The following is a 17,504-nucleotide window of genomic DNA, read 5'->3' on the forward strand; positions in this document are numbered from 1 at the left end:
AAAAAAAAAAAAAAAAAAAAAAAAGTCTCCAAAGTCTCATGGTCTGCTTCAACTCCAATTACCCTCTGGGCATAACTATATTCACAAGGTTTATCATAGCCAAAAACTTCAGCCAAAATTTCTTTCCAAAGCTGTGGATAGTTTCATTCCTGCCAAGCATAAGTAAAGACTTTGAAAACATATGCCACAAGGCAGCTATCCTACAACCACAGTCCTCTCAGTTAAGGGACCTGAATTAGCTGGTTGCAACATTTGAAATGTTGACAGAGCTGTTCTTAAGGATCATATATTTTTTGAAAGCAATTTGCTTTAATGCTTTACTTTTTTAGCTTTTAACCAATACAAGTCAAAATATTTTCTTCAGGAAAAGATCCATAGTGGAAAATCCACTTGGCAATGATATAGACTTTAATGACAGTCAGAAAGTTTCTGACATTGGTACACTCAGGTTGTATTCACATTTTGTAACAGGCTCAAGAAAAAATTTCCTAAGTCCTGTAGCAAAGTCCCATTTTATATATAGTGAGTCGTTACACATATTGACTCTACAATGAGTCATATTGAGCACTTGCATCCTTCAGTCTGATTCAACATCAGGCTCTAGATAAGTAACCATGACTGTGTTATATAAACATTTTTGTATCTAATGGCAATGCAGTCTACTCCAAAGTACATTTGAAGGTCCAATATGTAAATTGGAAGGTGGTCTAATGTGATCCAAAGGAGAAGAAAGGAATTCTCTTCTCCATCATCCATTGCTATGTGGTCAAATTTTAACTTCAACTTCTAGCTCATAAAAGTGTAAGAAAATCTTAGGATATCAGAATAAAGGAGTAGTAACTGAAACTCAGTTTCTATAGTCTACTTAYCTGCCATATCAGCAGAGCTGAGTAGAAATAATCACTTCCATCACTTATTCAAAAGTCACACACCTGTTTACCTGGCCCAAAAACATTATGTCAGGGCAATCTGGTTTAAACTCCACTCTTCTGAGAGAGTTCTTGAACTTTTGTCACATGCATGGGTATTAGCAGTGGCATCTTATATTCATTTTGAAGTACTGGTGTTACCTGTAGTTTTCTCTATTGTGTCAGTCTAAACGAAGAGATCACTCTTCATTTTCTCATGTAAAAGTATTTGGCTGTCTTGATTTTGYTGCTGGGTTTCAACAGCTGTAGCCCAGTAAACATAGGCATGTAAATTTGACTCTTTCTTTCTTCCAAGTGCAATTTTTTTAAGGTCCAAAATTGCCAATGAAGATATGTAAATAAGCAAAATACCTTTAATGAGCAATTATTCCATTACATGAGCAATTCACGTTCCACTATGTCCTTACCTCCTGATCAATCTGCCTTTCCAATCTGTCACCTCCATAACTTGGCAGAAAGTGAAATTTCTATCCCATTAATACCTCTGAGATATTAGAAGTGTTCCAGGGTCTTAACTAGGACAAAGGAAGTAAAAAACATTATGAAAACCAATACTGATTTTGATTTTTTTCAGTTTCTGTAAAATTTCTTTTATATTTGTCAGAATTTCAGAACAAGCATATGTTCCAACTAAAAATGTAATTTTTGTTTGAAAACATAGAAATAGATTTTTTAAAAAATCTATTTTTTTTTTCAGGAGAATTCTGGTTTGGTTTTCCTCATCAAGAAATCCCCAATCAGCTTAACCTAGTTCTGATCCTCCTACTGGATTCCATAAGGAAGAAGCTTCATTTTTTTTTATCTTCTGTTCTTTAATATTCTGAGTTTTCCTATGATTTTATATTCAAGTTCTCCTTTTCAAAATATCTATATTGGTCTGTTCCAGTAACGGTAGACCCCAATCAGAAAATTTTCTACATGAAATAGAAAAGAGCATCAGCTTATTTCTCTTATTCATTATCTAACGGTAGTTTCCATATTAGATACTAAATTTGCATTAGAAAATGAATATTCCAACACAGTGAGCATGCATATGATTATTTTTGGATTCCAGAAAGAAAACAGGGAAGAATGAAACATGGGAAGTGATAACGATTAAAAAGTTATGTCATCGAGGTTCTGTTCGGATGGTTCCGTTCTTATTCCTGGGTCAGYACTCTGATATCACGGAGGATTTCCACAAAAGGAAATTTATAAATTGTGCATAGTGAATTTCTGGAATCTATTGCCAAAAAAATTAATGGAAACAAAATGACAGTTAATAACTAGAACCTTTAAAGTGACTGAACAAAATATTTCAGATGTTTTAAATACTCATCTTTAGGTAAGCCAACCACTACMTACTTGTGTTAGAAACATTTCTCAAAGACTTTTTTTTCTCTTCACACTCTGCCTTTGCATGTGAACTATGCCTGAAAACCATAAAGATAACAATGTTGCCAGGAGCAATATACCTTCTTCAGAACCTCTTCAGACTTTCCTATAGATTGTGATCCTTGATGGCAGAAAATATACACATATTCTGCATTGAAGTAAGTTAGTTTTCCCTCCAGAACTATACCCTTTTCATTGCCAAGGAGAAAAATGAAGCCATTAACAATGTGACTATTGAGACTACAGAGCTATTTGACTCTTATATTCCCATTTCTTTTGATCTGTTTTGGCAGCTGAAATGAATTGCGTTAAACTTAGTCTGCATCTACTCACCCAGACAGTTTATTAAGAGACAGTAACATTAGGGAGGACAAGGAGTGATTGACAAGTGAGAAAACAATCCCAAGTTTAACCACAGGTTCTGTGAATGGTGTTTGGGAGATACCTTACTCCAGGAGGTGACCAACAATACATGTCATTGAGTATTCAGTACCACAGACCTAATCCTGCTCTAATTTCTGCTTGCTTAGCAGAGATACACTGCACCTCAGTGGCATGGATTTGCAAATTTCTCCCACTTAAAGACTGACATATTTCCACTAAGGTGCCACAAAGCACAGCACAAACAGCTCCAAAATATTCAAACCCCCCTGAGATCAGAGAGAGGGCTCTCTCTATGCTTTCACTTGGGTTGATGGGGTTAAAGAGCTCTTTGGCATTTTTTCTGCAACCTCCAAACTGTTTTTGTCCTTGCCTTCATCAACTCCAGCATTTTATTGATTACTTTTAGCCTTTCTAAGGGTGAAAAATGTTACTTGAACGGGCCTCAAGACACCACTTAGCTACTGCTTTATGTGAGCAAGAGGGAAGCGTAAGCCTTTACTAAGGAGAATAGCTGCATCCAGCCATTTCTATGCCTGCTCGTGCTTTCATATTGAGAACAGGGGAATCAGGAGCTACAAAGATGAGCAACCATCACCCCAGCACTGTCCTGTAGGACAAGGTCAGAGTGGTGTAGGCTGATCCCAGAGACTGAGGAATCCAGGCTCCTTCTGCTACAGACCGCGGTGCAATCCCTGCTGAACCACATCTTAGCTGGTGCCCCCTAGTCAGGATTTTAATGTAGCCCAACAAAAGATGACTCCCTTACTGCCATGCACCGTGGTAATCTGCGATTACCTGAAGGCAGCGAGGCCCGTAAGAGCTGTTGGAATGGCTCCTTTCTGTGACCCTTTGCTTCATTTACGTTGCATTTATATTTTTTGGTGCTCATGGGGAAAAAGAAGAGGGGAGGGGGAAATTCCCAAACTCTTTTTTTATATAGCCTACTTAAGACAAGTCCRCTTAACACTCAGGAAATACATTGCAGCTCCTTATTCTCTGCCTTTGTACACACTGCCATTCTCTCCTCATAGTCACCCGGTCACCTTTTATTGTTTTCATACAACTTTTTAATTCATAAACAACTTCCCTAAAACTCTGCTTTTCTACCTTGCACATTCAGCCACATGTCCCCCTTCTTCCAACTTACTGTTGCATCTGTACTTCACTTCATCATTTGAATTGTTGCTGTTAAAATAATCTTTGACACTCCTTGCTGTGATTACCTTCATCTCTTCATTTCTCTTCACTGGATTTGCCTCTATATATTAAAAAACAAAAAGAGAGAAACTAAGAAAACTAAGAACACGTAAGAGACAGGCAACTTACCATGCCAAAGGTTCTTTGCTTTGCTAGTGCACTAGATCTGCCTCATCATTCCTTGGGGAGCTTACATTCAGCAAGGTGTAAAGAGCGACAGACACTGTAACTCTCCTTTACCAGTAAATTTGAACAATTTAAGCCAATCACATAACGATCTCTTTATCTTACCAGCTTATAAAAATATGCCCAGAAACCAAATAAAAAAGTTACTAGATTACAAAATCCCCTTGCATATTAAAAAATCTGCTTGTGACATGCTATAAGCACAAACATGCACACAGACACACTWCATACAATTTATATAATCAGTTGCTGTGAGAGGTAGTTGAAAATATATATATAGGTAAGAAAAAAAGTAGAGATGATCCAGGTTAAGGTTGCGTGGAGGATGTAGGTTTGGACAAGGAATTGATACATCACACAAAATTGCATGGCAAGAAACTGCTTAAACCAATGGGTCTTAAGATTGGCAGCTTACACCCACCACTGTTTGCCTATAATGATAAATGTAAAGAATTTTTGTCACAATTATAGTATTTTTTACTATAATGTTGATGATTGATAGTATTTTTCCATGAGGAAATTTAACAGTTGTNAAAAAAAAAAAAAAAAAAAAAAAAAAAAAAAAGAATTGGAAGTGACTGTTTCAGGTTGATCAGTGTTTCAGTGTTGAGACTTTGCAGTGTTTGGGTTTCTAAGAAGATGCAGAATTTCCAGATAATATAATTTTGGATGTTAGCTGTGTTTCTTCCCATATGCTTGTAATCTGAACACATTTGAGATAATTTTTCTGGAGACAAGGATTCAGTTTTGGTTTGCAGGCCATACTGTGCTATCCATACTTGAAAGAGAATTCCCCAGTGAAATCTGTGATGTTTCAAAATGATTGAATGGCTTTTTGTCAGAGAAATAATTCCATTTCTCCATCAAGTTTAACATTCTAATTGTTATCTTTGGGGACTTGATTCAACACCACTGAAGTCAATCAGACTCTTTCCATTGCTCACAAAGCCAATAGCATCAAATTCTCCTTTGGCTTTGGTCACTACTACTTGATATTCATCATACCTTCTTTATCATTTCACTCACAGCTAGCTATGTACAGATCATTCCTGTTGACAATTTTATCATTTTAAGATTTTTGTTTGTTAACCTGAATAGTTATTGTTCCCTATGATTAACACAGCATACTTGTGAGCTGTTCCAGACAAACCTGTGTGAAGGCAGTCTAGTTCATATTTAAATATTGATAGGTATCTTGGAATTTTGCAAAAAAGAAGTTTCTTTCTTTCTGGACTGTGCTATGAGGTCAATAATTTTCCGTAAGTTTATGTGGGGAAAAAGTTTGTTGAAACGATATCCAGGGCCTCTTTTTAACAATAATTTTCCTTTGCTATATCTTGCCAAGATTATTTAAGCCTCCCAGTGCATATTTATAGGAAGTTTGGACAAGGATAGAAGGAGGATTCTTTTTTTTTTTCTTTTTTTTTTTTTGGGGGGGGGGTGCTCTCCTGCAAGAGTTTGAGTATTTCATTGCTTTATTAAAAGGAAGAATTTTCATCCTGCTGTAGCTTTTGGATACCTGCACAAAATGTGTTTTCACAGGTTACTCCAAGGTTTTTAATACAAATATTTAAATCTGTATGCAGTCATGACACATGTTGAATAAATTCCTGTGCCCCTGTGGTGATGGATATACTCCAGAATCTTTTCCATCTATCAGCCCCTCACCTGAACTCTACCCAGCTCTGGATCTGCTTTCAGCGGTCTGTACAGGGCAGAGGATTTCGACGACTGCTGTTAAGTCAAAGAAGCGGGGCTCTTCCGAGACAGTCTTGGCTAATGACTTGAGTCAGATCCAGTGTCCTAGTTACTGGATGCTGAGGAATGGTTCTGCAGTTGTCTGTCCACTTTCATGGGCCATTGGGCTTCACTGAAATCTTCTTTTTCTTCCAAACTGCTACTTCTCTTSTATTACCTTGTGTGATCAGATGGAGAAAAACATAAGAACAAACACTAGCCATTTTGTGTGTTGTCTAGGTAGAAAGATCTGAATCCTCACCAAGAGACAGTTACAATTGTATTTCTAAGATTATAATGTATGTTTAAAACATTTCTGGTCATCATTACAGAGATAGTGGCATAGATTATTAGATGTGACYGATACTTCTGAAAGTCCCACGTGGGACACTGAAAGGATCTCACACTCTAAAGTACTGGTACCCAACTGCTGTGAGATGAAATGCTTCATAGCGTTTCTCAGATCGGTGCAGAATAAAGCAAAGGCTCTTGACTCARCTAAAGCAACGAAATGAGAATTTAGTGGTTAGAGAGGGGTAGGCGCTAAGGAGAAGAAAGACCTCCCTCAACCCCAGCACTGGAAGGCCCAAGTCAGCAGAATACCTCTTTAGATGGATGAGTCCTGCTCAAAAATAATTCGGGAGAAGCTGGGAGCACAGGGCCTCACCAGCACGCAGCCTCAGCTGCAGCGCGCCCCACTCAGGATTTCCCAGCAGAGGTCTGTCTCCCAGGAGAGCCGACTAACGCAGTACAGCTGTCATTCTTCGTTTCCTGGGAAGAAACTCACAGGAGGCAAAGAGTCGAGAGCAGCCCTCGCCTTTTCCAAACTGCATTCCCAGCAGAAAACTTGGAGAAGCTATAGTAGGAAAAAAATGTTTTATTTTTTCTTCAGTCGTGTGTTCTCWAACTGTTATGAAGGGTCTATAAACCAATGCATACAGCTGTGCAATGGATAATCTGGATGCTTATTTGTTCCCTGACTACAGTCCAGAGGCTTCTCTGTGACAACATATGAGTTCTGACTGGGCACTGGGTCTGAAAAATATATGTACGCATTGTCATTGCACATCTGGAATTTTGAATTGCTAATGGACATACTGTGATAGAAAAGAAAAGTGTCTGGCCAATAAACTTGTTTTATATATTTATTTTAAAAGCATTACCACATTTCTGGCTAGTAGCCTTTCATCCTCTAGACTTTACACCAGTGCATCTGGAATGCTAAGCAGCTCTTTCAGAGATGCAGCTACATCCCAAAAGGCACCTTTTATATTTGAAATAATTTGAAAAACTATTTAGAAAGGAGGAAGGTGGTGTTTTTCCCTCTGGAGGCTTACATACCTGGTAATTAACATCAGTTTCTACAATCTCAGAAACCATAGGTGAAAATTCTCTCTTAAGACTCTCAGTTAATGTATCCTATCTTCCAGGATGCTGCTAGAAAAGTGTATCTGTCTTTAAATAATGTATCTTCACGTTATTATACCACAGAGCAATTACTTTGGAGGCGCTTGTTGCAGGACTAGCACTAGAAATTTAAGCACTTCAGGTTTCTGCCCATTGCTTTGAGCCCCCTCCTCCTCACAGCCGCTGAACCTGCAGGCAGAACAGACGGCAGCAGTCACTCTGCTCCTGTTCGCGCTTACCGGGGTCACAGATCTCCTTTTTGTCAACTCGGCCTCTCCAAAGTGTTGAGAAATTGCAAAAGAGGAAGAACCCCCCACCAGCAAATGGGGAAAACTGCAAGAACACAGCCTACTTAGGCACACTCACAGGTGGTCACCAGAAAATTAAAWACCATGGTGATGCCTGAAATACATTTCAGTCAAGTTAAAAGGCACGTCTCCTTTTACTGGCCGCCTTCGCAGTTAGGAAACCCTGGCAGTATTTCATTGCTTTATGCAGAGGCCATCTGACATGCACCCCTGTGCACAGGTGGTCATTCATTGTATTTATGTTTGCTTTTATAAATTTCATACCTTTAGGCAATGTGCCGTATGCAGAGAGTATTTTTAAGACAGGAACCAACTCCAAGCCATTGGCAGTGAGCAGTAACCGTTTGTGTTTAGTGAGGATTTGTAGGGCTAGATTACTGAAGTCTTTGAGAACTTGAGACACATTTTCATTTATGTCACTCAGGATTATGAATTAGGTTTAAACTRTGAAACAGGGAGTAAAAGATCAGCTTTTTATAACCAGACCACCTGGATGGTTTAATGGTAGCTGTTTGTTGTCCACATAGTGGCTTCAGAGGTACCCAGAGGATATGAAAAAAGCAACCCATTAATCCCCTTCCCACCCATCTCTCAGCAAAGCCCCCGTGATTGGCTTCATCAACAAAAACAGCACCCAGCACAGTCAGCGCTTTATAAAGCTTTATTGCAAGATGTGTTTACATAATGCTGTAGAGGTGAGCTTTTAACTACTTATATCAAGAAATTTTGGACAAAGGTCTGCGGCCAGTTTCCCATGTTGACCCTGCATGGCACAGAAAAAATGAAGAAAAAAAAATGACTGCATCTTTCCAGAGAGCGAAATGAGGAGAGTGGGGGGAGGAGAGGCAGAGGAGGGGAGCGTTAAAAAGCAAATCCCCCTGGTTTACACTTAACGTGACAAAGCTTCTGAAAGATGGATACAAAATTGTAGGTGAGCTTTCTGCGTAGTAAAACCTTAAACAGTAATTCAAGTTCTTCATGAAATAAAACTGAGAAACAAAAATGCGGTTTCATGGACAATTAAATTTAACATAAAACAAATTTACCTAAAATGAGAGAACAACAAAAATAAAAACTCAACCAAACAAAAGGACCTGTAGGTAATATCTCTGACCATGCATGGCTTGTTTTTTAAATTATAATTCACAGAATAACACTGCTGGAAAGCCTATTTTACACTATGCTACACACAACACAAAAAAACATGAGTAGTGACATTTACACAATTTTACAGTATTTCTCCTTTGTCTAAGAAACACGTCCTTTTCTACTTTACATTTTTTTTACAATTCCCAGCTCACAAAAAAGGACACTATTTGCACAAAGACAGTCTTTAAAAAGGAGAAATGCACCCAATGCTACAAATAAGCTTTTTCTTTCAAAGAAGCCTCTGTGTTAGATAGTGATTAAACAAAATATATCTCCATCTGCCACTCAATGTGAAATGGACTAATTAGAAATAATTAATTCTTTTTGCGTAAACATAAAACTATAAAACATCTCCAAAACTCCTTGAATTACTTGCTATGTAACTATTAAACTGCTTACCAAAAGCCTCTTGGGTATTGCATCTGAAATGCCAATTCAGCCAGTTCCTGCCCCAATCAAAAGAAAAGATAGGCCTTATGTGGTGTTCAAGTATTTGCAAATTATTTTTAATCGTGTTCAATAATCAAACATGTTGTCATATGAAAATGCTTCTTTATTTTTATTTATTTATTTATTTATTTATTTTTAGAGCCTCTTAAGAATCTGGCAGTTTTTGCTGCAGAGAAACATCAGCAGACATAGTCCTTAGATGCTGTTTCTGGTATCCAGATGTGGAAAACCAGAGCTATCTGAACACTGCACAGGGTCAAGTGCTATGCCTACATATACATACACAACTCATCTTGAAGATAACGTATGCATATGGGTGAAAAGGAGAGACAGGAATGGTGCTTATGGCTCTGTGTGACTCTAAGCTTGCACATCCTTTAGTTAAAGGTAGGTGAAGCGTACAGCTGCACACAAGTTGGAATAGGAGGATGAGGGATGTGAAACCGGTAAGCTACCATCTCTTCCCCAGTCATCCCATTAAAATCAAARCACTGCAAAAACAATAAAGCACGAAGCGTACGCGCATCCAAATGCAGACAACCATCACGAGCCAAACTGGTTCTAAAGAATTTTGGATAAAGACACTCGTTTTTGTTGCATGACAGGGGCTATCAGTGTAAAGGGGGCACCTGACGAAGGAGTGATTTCCTGAAAGGACACTGGCAGCGTGCCATTTCCCCCTGCATTCCTGACTTGTGACTTGTAGGTGGCTTTTAGCATTCTCCCAGGTACATTCACAGCACAGCGCCTGTCCAGTTAGATCAAGACTCTGACTCTGAATTTGTTAAACTGGGGCGTAAGCTCTTACCAGATATTCACATATGCCTTTTTATAAAGGGAAAACCAAAGTCTTGTCCACCTACATACTTGATGGCCTTTTTTTTGCTGACAATTAGTACAGATCTACAATAAAGGAGGGTTAAAGACAAAAAGACAGGTATTTTGAAAACTACTTCGGATGATGTTTCAAATGCTTATCAGAGCAAGAAAGACCCTCATTAAAACATCCTTTTTGCTGATTTGGGGTTACAGATAGGCGTATATCAAACAGAAGTTCATATGTAGCACCTAATGGACTATAAAATATCTGAAATCCATGAGTCTGGTGCCTGGACTTACTAAAAGGTGAAGAGTGATGAATTTAATTTTTGTGAGGGGATCTTTCATTCTAGACTGTCGCATTCCTTGGGGGTATTTCTTTGCTACAGCCCCATAACTGCTACTGAAGTTATCCCTCAGCTGAGAATGARGGAACACAAAGTATTTGTGTGCAGCCTCCTTTAAAGGCCGAGAGAGAGGAAAGGAAATTTGGATAGCTTCTGTTTGGCAGCCATTTCATATGCTAAAGTTTACCTCTACATCTAAGTCAGGAAGGTTTTTTGGTGGTAGGTAAACAGGCAAGTTATTGGCAGCAGGTGAGTGCCAAAAGAAAAACCACCAGTGACTTGGAGACCTTGCTGGAGAAACTCCGGGGACTAAATTTGCAGCTGACTGGTACTGTGAAAAAGATAAGCGAGGTAGTTATTAGGCTGTCTGTGTTTAAAAATAGCCTTAATAGAATCCTAAGAGAGAAATGGGAACATATGTTATTACATCATGTTTCCAAGACCTTTATCTCTGTCACAAAAACAAGCTTTATCACATACGTTTTAGAACAACTGTCCCACACTTAGGATGAAATCTTTTGATGAAGAAGGGGCAGGCAGCAACTCAGACCCTGAAGCTTATGACATGATTAGACAAACAAACGTATGCAAATAGAACCAACTCCTCCACTTTACCTGGAATCTACTGGTTAGATAAAAGGGAACAAAATTATTTCCACAGTCGGAACATACTGTCAGACTCAGGAGGACATAATGTGCCTTAAATATTAGCATATTGGATCACTGGCCCTTTTTATTATGAACTGAAATGGAAATCTTTTCTATAGTTATTGCATTCTTAATGTTCTGGACCATCTTGCTGCAGTAAACATTAAGGACAGTGGAATTAATCTTACTGTATACTACTGCATAAACAAGATCAAGTTACCTTTAAAGAAAATCAGTATCAATTTTACAGGTGTAGAGCAGGAACTTAGGAAAAAATACAGAAAAACAAATATAATGGAATACAACAGAAAATATGTTTCAGACATAATACACTTGCATCCAGAGAATCTGAACGGAATCTGCTTTTTTCCCTGAATTTATTCTAACCTCCCTCTCCATATTTAATTTTCTACAAAATAAGGTGTATGTTTTATGAATTTTTATATAATTAGTGCCCAATTCCTGAAAAATAAATACACCCAACTATTAATAATTTACCAAATATATTACTTACATACAGTAAGCACTGACATTCAGACACAGCGGATGTATTATGTCTAATTTAAACACATTTGTTTCTTGTTAGCAAGTGGTCACCAAAAGCAAACTGCTTTTCACATTCAGCATATTTAAATGAAAATATACAAACTTAAAAACATTTGATTTCTCCTCCAATCAAATATAGGACCCCTGTCAGTGTAAATGCATTTTGTTGCATTTAGGCTTCTTTTATCACTTAACAGGTATAACAGTTCAACATAACCGTTACATTCAGGGTGTCTTCCTCTTGTTGCAGACCTCACAGACCTCCACAAACCTCCATTACCTTCATTTCTTTGTTCTAAGCATCCCGAAGAAAGATTTAAAAAGTCCATAGTGATGAGCAGCACATAAAGATTCACTTTAAAATTCAGGTGCTAGTAGGTCTTGCTTATTTTACAGTGAGATTAATTATATGCCACTTCTATCAGTTGCCTGATCAGCTTTCTCTTTTCATAGCTTTCAAATACATGATACTTTTCATTAATTACACAACCACTGCCTTCTGTCTGCTTATAAAATTGTCTTTTTAACAAACTGAGGGGAAAAACGCATCAACTCAATGCTATCTTTGCAGAGCCTATATTCATTATAGTGATTTTTTACCCTATAGACTTGACGTGAAGATCCAAGGCAATGGTATATAAAGAATGAAATGTTACAATGAGGAGGAGAGATAGCACAGATGAAATTTTTCACTACGTTTTTCTCAATGCAGTGTTGTGAGCTACCTGGTTTTCTGAYCACTCTGGTGCTGTATTCAATGCAATGTGATGGATAACCAAAGTTTAAAAGGTTTATTCTGTTTGGTGCCACTATCCTGAACAATCTTCAAAGATTATCCTGTCCGTAAGGGGAGCAGAGTAATTAGGATAACTTGTGGACATACTTGACCTAGCTTGGGTGCCAGAAGCAACATAGCTATGGCATTAGGAGCCCAGCACAGACAAATTACTCCTACTTCTCAAGTGTGTTTTGCAGCCAAAATTGAGCCCTGTGTTGCCATGATTGCTGCAGTTCCCCTGCTAACTAGTTGGAAGGAAGCCTCAGCTATGCCTGCTATGCAGACATACCCTTAACCTTAGAGGCTAAGGCAATGGAAAGAGCTCATCTTGTGCATTCTGCAGAATCAACTGGTCACATACAAGCTTTGGTTTAGAAAGTTCCCTTTTATATTACTGTTAATTTGCAGTTCCCTTCAAATGCTTCAGCATTGGCTAGGATGACCGTGTTCAGTTCATCTCCATAGACATGAGTGTCCTCCGCTTAAAGGCAAATGAGTTGAGTAAAGTTCTTTAAACACATGCTGAGGACAGTTATAAAAGTTAGTTCTAAAATAGCGAAATAGGGGCAAACATATTGTTCACTGTGATACTCTCTCCACTTACTTCAAGGATAATCACAAAAAAGAGTAAAGAGCAGCAAAACACAGCAGGCTTTTAGCAGGGCCATGTCATATTCAGATCATCTAAAAAGAATTAAAAAATTAAAATTGAAATAAAATCACCACCACATTATCTTGCAGCAGAGAAAAGCAGCATGAAGGGCACAGGCAAGTGAACAAAGCTTCTTGATCTTAGCATCTGAATGCATTTACCTAGTGAGTAAATTCTTGGCATAGATTTCTTTGAAACTGCACAAATGCACAGTATACCCAGAGCTCAACAAGAGGGAGGTATTCTGTGTCCGCTCTCGGTGTACGTGGTGCTATGTACAGTATGAGTGTGCGTTAATACACATGAATTCAGGATCCTAAACTTTCCACTTGTACTGCAGACCATCTGCTACTCCACAGGGTGAACCCCATTGACTAACATTGAGTTCCTATGAAAAGACATTTTTCCCTCCCGTCCAGGTGTAATGGTAAGGCCCCTGAGTGAAAATCACCATCCCACTAACATCAGCAGGGTGTGATTTCACACCATGACTATATGCGCATAGATACGTGCACAAATACCCACACATTCATTCTGTACATATACAAAGGTACACATACATTTTTACATTCTTTGGTGGCAAAATAAAAAAGTGTTTGTATGGACTGTGCACTTTTGCTTAATGAATCTGCTTCACAGAGACTGTGGCAGCTGTAACAGGAGTTATTTTGCCTCTTTAAGGACTGTTCCTTGCATTGACAAAATGCCATACTTTTACAATGACTAAAATGGGGCACAAGGAAAGCCAACACAACAAACAGCTCACACAATGAGAGATAACTCAGAGAGAGCCCCCTTGTCAACACATCACGAGAGAAGAAGCCATAAGCTTTCACCTACAAGCACCCAAACGCTTTCTTCATTACTGTCAGATGTAGTGGTGAGCTGTGATGCACCCGTCTTCTGAACAGGTTGTGGGTTTTCTCTTTTTGTTTCTTATTAAAATTGAATTAACAGAGGATGGGATGTTGGGAGCAGCAGACGAGGCTGGCAGGACAATGCCGCACCGAATGGTTGTCAACCTGCGTGGTACAGATGACGGCTCTTCTCATCGCCACCTCCGGGACATCAAACCTGCATCTCAGAGGTGCTTATCAGGCCCAGTGCTTTGGCTTCTTCTGGTGTTAGTCCGCTCTTTAGCGTCCTTCTTACTGTATGGCCATAAAATCCAAAGGCAGGCAAAAAAACCCAAACAAACAAAATAAAAAAAAAAAAAACAAAGAACCAAACAATTAGAAGTAATAATTGTACAAGACTTTCAGCTGAAAAACAAACTGTAACATGCAAGCTGAATCAAACCAAAAGTTGCTATGTATGCAGGGTCTCAAATTCAGAAATTCCCTATGCCAAATCAATGGGAATATCAAGTACCTAGCAACTCCAAAGAAGCCTCGCATAAAAAACATTTGCCATGTGACATTTAGTCAACAAAAACTTTTAATGAAAAATACCACAGTATTTTAAGAAAATTTTCTCTCTGTGACATTGTGTCAGGTGGTTTTCAGTCCATAGAAAGAATCATCTGCCCATTATTTTGTACAGTKTCAGAAAGAATTTTTAAAGACTTATTGGATCTTTATAGAGCTGTATTGGATTTTTCCCTATTAAATCCCATGAGGCCTTTCTACAAATTGTAAAAAAACAAAAAGATGAGAATGTGACAACTTTTTTATCAATTCAAATCCTTGCAAATAATGCCTTCACATTTGCTCTCCTTTGTTCTGTAATTCCCATGTCCTAGCCCACTTTTGTCATTGCTAGTTTGCCTCATTTTAGTTGAATTTAAGTGATAAAACCTAGGTCAAAATATTGTTTCTTATTTTGCTATGAAGTTGTCTGAATCCCAGCTCTGACATAAAACTTTTAAATTTTTGTTTGCCTTTTGTTTTCAGATATGAGTGACTATGCAACTATGCACACTAAGCATCAACACCTTCCTAGTTTTTCTGTCACCCTCGTTTTCCGGTGAATGCACTTTAGTCCAAGATGCAACTAGAGAAACCCAAAAAGTGTCTGTTCGCTCCACATTTCTGATATTCCTTCAGTACAACATCAGCATTTACAAGTTTACGTTGCATGCAAAGTGTAAACTGTGTCTTTATGTAGAGCAAAACAATGAAGAAATCTAGAGCAAACCCTAGAGCAACTGCTTACAAAAAGTGGTTTTGCATTGTTCTAAGTTAGTATAATTCAGATATCTAGTTTACTAAGAGATTTACTGTGCGCAACTGAAACTGGGTGGTCACCACCAGCAACATTGAAACAAGGGAATGGATCCGTACGAAAAACAAGGAGATAAGAGGAAGGAAAAACATGGGGGAGTTCAACATTCTGCACCATGCAGGTAGGGTGAACGTCATCTATGTTTAGCAGCCAAACCACTTTTATGAGTCACTGAGGACAATTAAGTGAGCTGGGAGTGCCACACATTTAATTGTTCCTCCCCTGTCAAACTCTGACTTGAAGGTGTTTCTTCAAGGCTCGCTCCATCCTCATACAGTATTTGCCTAATTATTAACCACCACTAGCAGTCTGCTTGGCACCCTTTTATGAGATGGAGCTCTCCCCACTTTTTCATACAATCATGATCAGTAACGTCTGCCAAGTTTAACAAYGCTTAGCTTAAAACAGCACAACATAAAATGCAACTGATAAAGCTAAGGTTAAGAAAGACTAAAAGGAGGAGGAAATATTTCAATGCTTGCCTTAGTCTCTCCTCCACGATGTAGAACACCCAATGCTGTTTTGGATCAGTCCTTATCCTTGGTGCACTTTTAGACTCCTCAAATTTGATGACTAAATATCCACAGTGACAAACATTCACTTCCAGCTGTGACTTGTGAAAGGATTTAAGACCTTAGGGTCTTACAGCCTCAGTGAATCACACCCTGTTTACTTCTATACCAAATTGAACTRTATCAGGGATGAAAGAACCAAGCCAAGAAAGCTGCAGCAGAAAAATTCCTGTCTTATCTGGAGCAAAGGTTTTCCTGAGCAGATCAACTTCTGAGCTGCCTGGGCTGCTGCTCTCCTGAACACAAGTTTATTTCTGTATCCTCTGTAACACACAGTCAAGAAAGGTATCGTASCTAGCTTGGCTTCGCTAGTAGTGTGGTGTTAACATAGACTAATACATGCTGCTTTTCAGAACTAATTGGAGACCAGCCAAAAGTCTCTGCTGCTGAGCTCAAAGGGGGACTGGCTCCCTAAGAGATTATTCCTCCTCTGTGGACATGAATTATCCACCACAGCTATATTGTTGAAGCAATGAAACTGTTGGTCATAAGAAAACATATATGAGTACAGCAGACTGAGCTTTCACAGGATGACTCCCTAGAGTACAGAACCTGCTCCTACCACAGGACAAAAATGAGCTAGAAAACTGAACATAGAATAAACTTCTGCAGTTTAGATGGTTGTGCMTTCATGATTGCTCTCACACAAATATACCCACTTCACTCCCACAACAACCATCRTAAAACAAAACTATTTTTCTTGTCAGATGATAAGCCAAGAGGAATGAGAGAACAAGCAATTGTTATCCCTATTTGTAAATATTTAATAGAAACTGAGGTACTCTGCTAATAGTGATCATGTACTGTATAAATAGAACACACCAAATTTGGTCTTATTTATGCCAAAGTAAATCACATAATAGTTGAGGTTGAAAGGGAACCTCTGGAGATAATCTAGTCCAACCCCCATCCTCAAGCAGGGTCACTTAGAGAACATTGCCCAGGATTGTGTCCAGATGTCTGTTGAGCATCTCCAAGGATGGAGACTCTTCAACCTCTCTGGGCAACCTGTTTCAGTGCTCAGTCACCGTCACAGTAAAAAAGATTTTCCTTAGTTCAGATGGAACTGCCTGATCTGTGCCTGTTGCCTCTCGTTCAGGCGCTGAGCACCACTGAAAAGACTCTGGCCCCATTCTCTTTATACCCTCCCTTCAGATATTTAATTCCTGGGACACATGCAGTTGTAATTAAACAAAATGGTCTCTTTTGCAACTTCTCAGTGTGATTGTTCTGTTATCTCAGGTTTGTTCTATTATCTCAGGCATCCCAGATTGCTGGGCCAAAGTAGCTCAGCTGGGAGAGCGTTAGACTGAAGATCTAAAGATCCTTGGTTCAAGCCCAGGCTTCAGCAAGGGGGAGTCCTTGTTGTTCCTTCTCTGGAGATATTCAAAGTCTGCCTGGATGCAACCCTGTCTAACATGCTCTAGGTGACCCTGCTTGAGCAGGGGGAGTTGGACTAGATGATTTCCAGAGGTCCCTTCCAACCTTACTGATTCTATGATTCTGTTATTTCAGGTCTTTCCTAAAATACAAAGAWAGATAAATTGGATTTAAGACATCTCAGTGACTTGAACTTTTAAGGTCAGCAGTTAGAAGGAAACAGCTCCAGATGTAAGACTTTGGCAGTTGCAATGTGATCGTCAAGAAGATGGTTAATAAAAAGCAAAGATGTAAAGAATCTTTTCAGCGACAGAAAAGTTCCCATAAACACAGTCAGCCACTGACTTGTATAAATTAAGGATGTTGGGCCAAATAGTGCAAAGTCCTGTGACTATTTGTAAGATTAAAGCTGTCCACT

At 38.7% G+C, this 17,504-nt stretch overlaps 1 protein-coding gene and 1 non-coding gene across 2 annotated transcripts in view; one reads left to right on the forward strand and one right to left on the reverse strand.

The window, feature by feature from the left end:
• Window positions 1-8,168: 8,168 nt before the first annotated feature.
• FHOD3 (formin homology 2 domain containing 3) overlaps window positions 8,169-17,504 on the reverse strand; it is a 132,756-nt gene continuing 123,420 nt past the window's right edge. The window contains exon 24 of the mRNA XM_085310716.1: window positions 8,169-14,062. Within this exon, the coding sequence (XP_085166842.1) occupies window positions 13,980-14,062 (83 nt within the window). The 3' untranslated portion in view covers window positions 8,169-13,979. The remainder of the gene's footprint in view (window positions 14,063-17,504) is intronic.
• On the forward strand, window positions 16,985-17,057 carry TRNAF-GAA (transfer RNA phenylalanine (anticodon GAA)). Its single transcript has one exon. It is a non-coding gene; the product is annotated as a tRNA-Phe (tRNA).

The sequence above is a fragment of the Rhea americana genome, unplaced genomic scaffold (assembly GCF_003343005.1).
Source record: "Rhea americana isolate MKP2758 unplaced genomic scaffold, rheAme1 scaffold_324, whole genome shotgun sequence".
NCBI lineage: Eukaryota > Metazoa > Chordata > Aves > Rheiformes > Rheidae > Rhea > Rhea americana.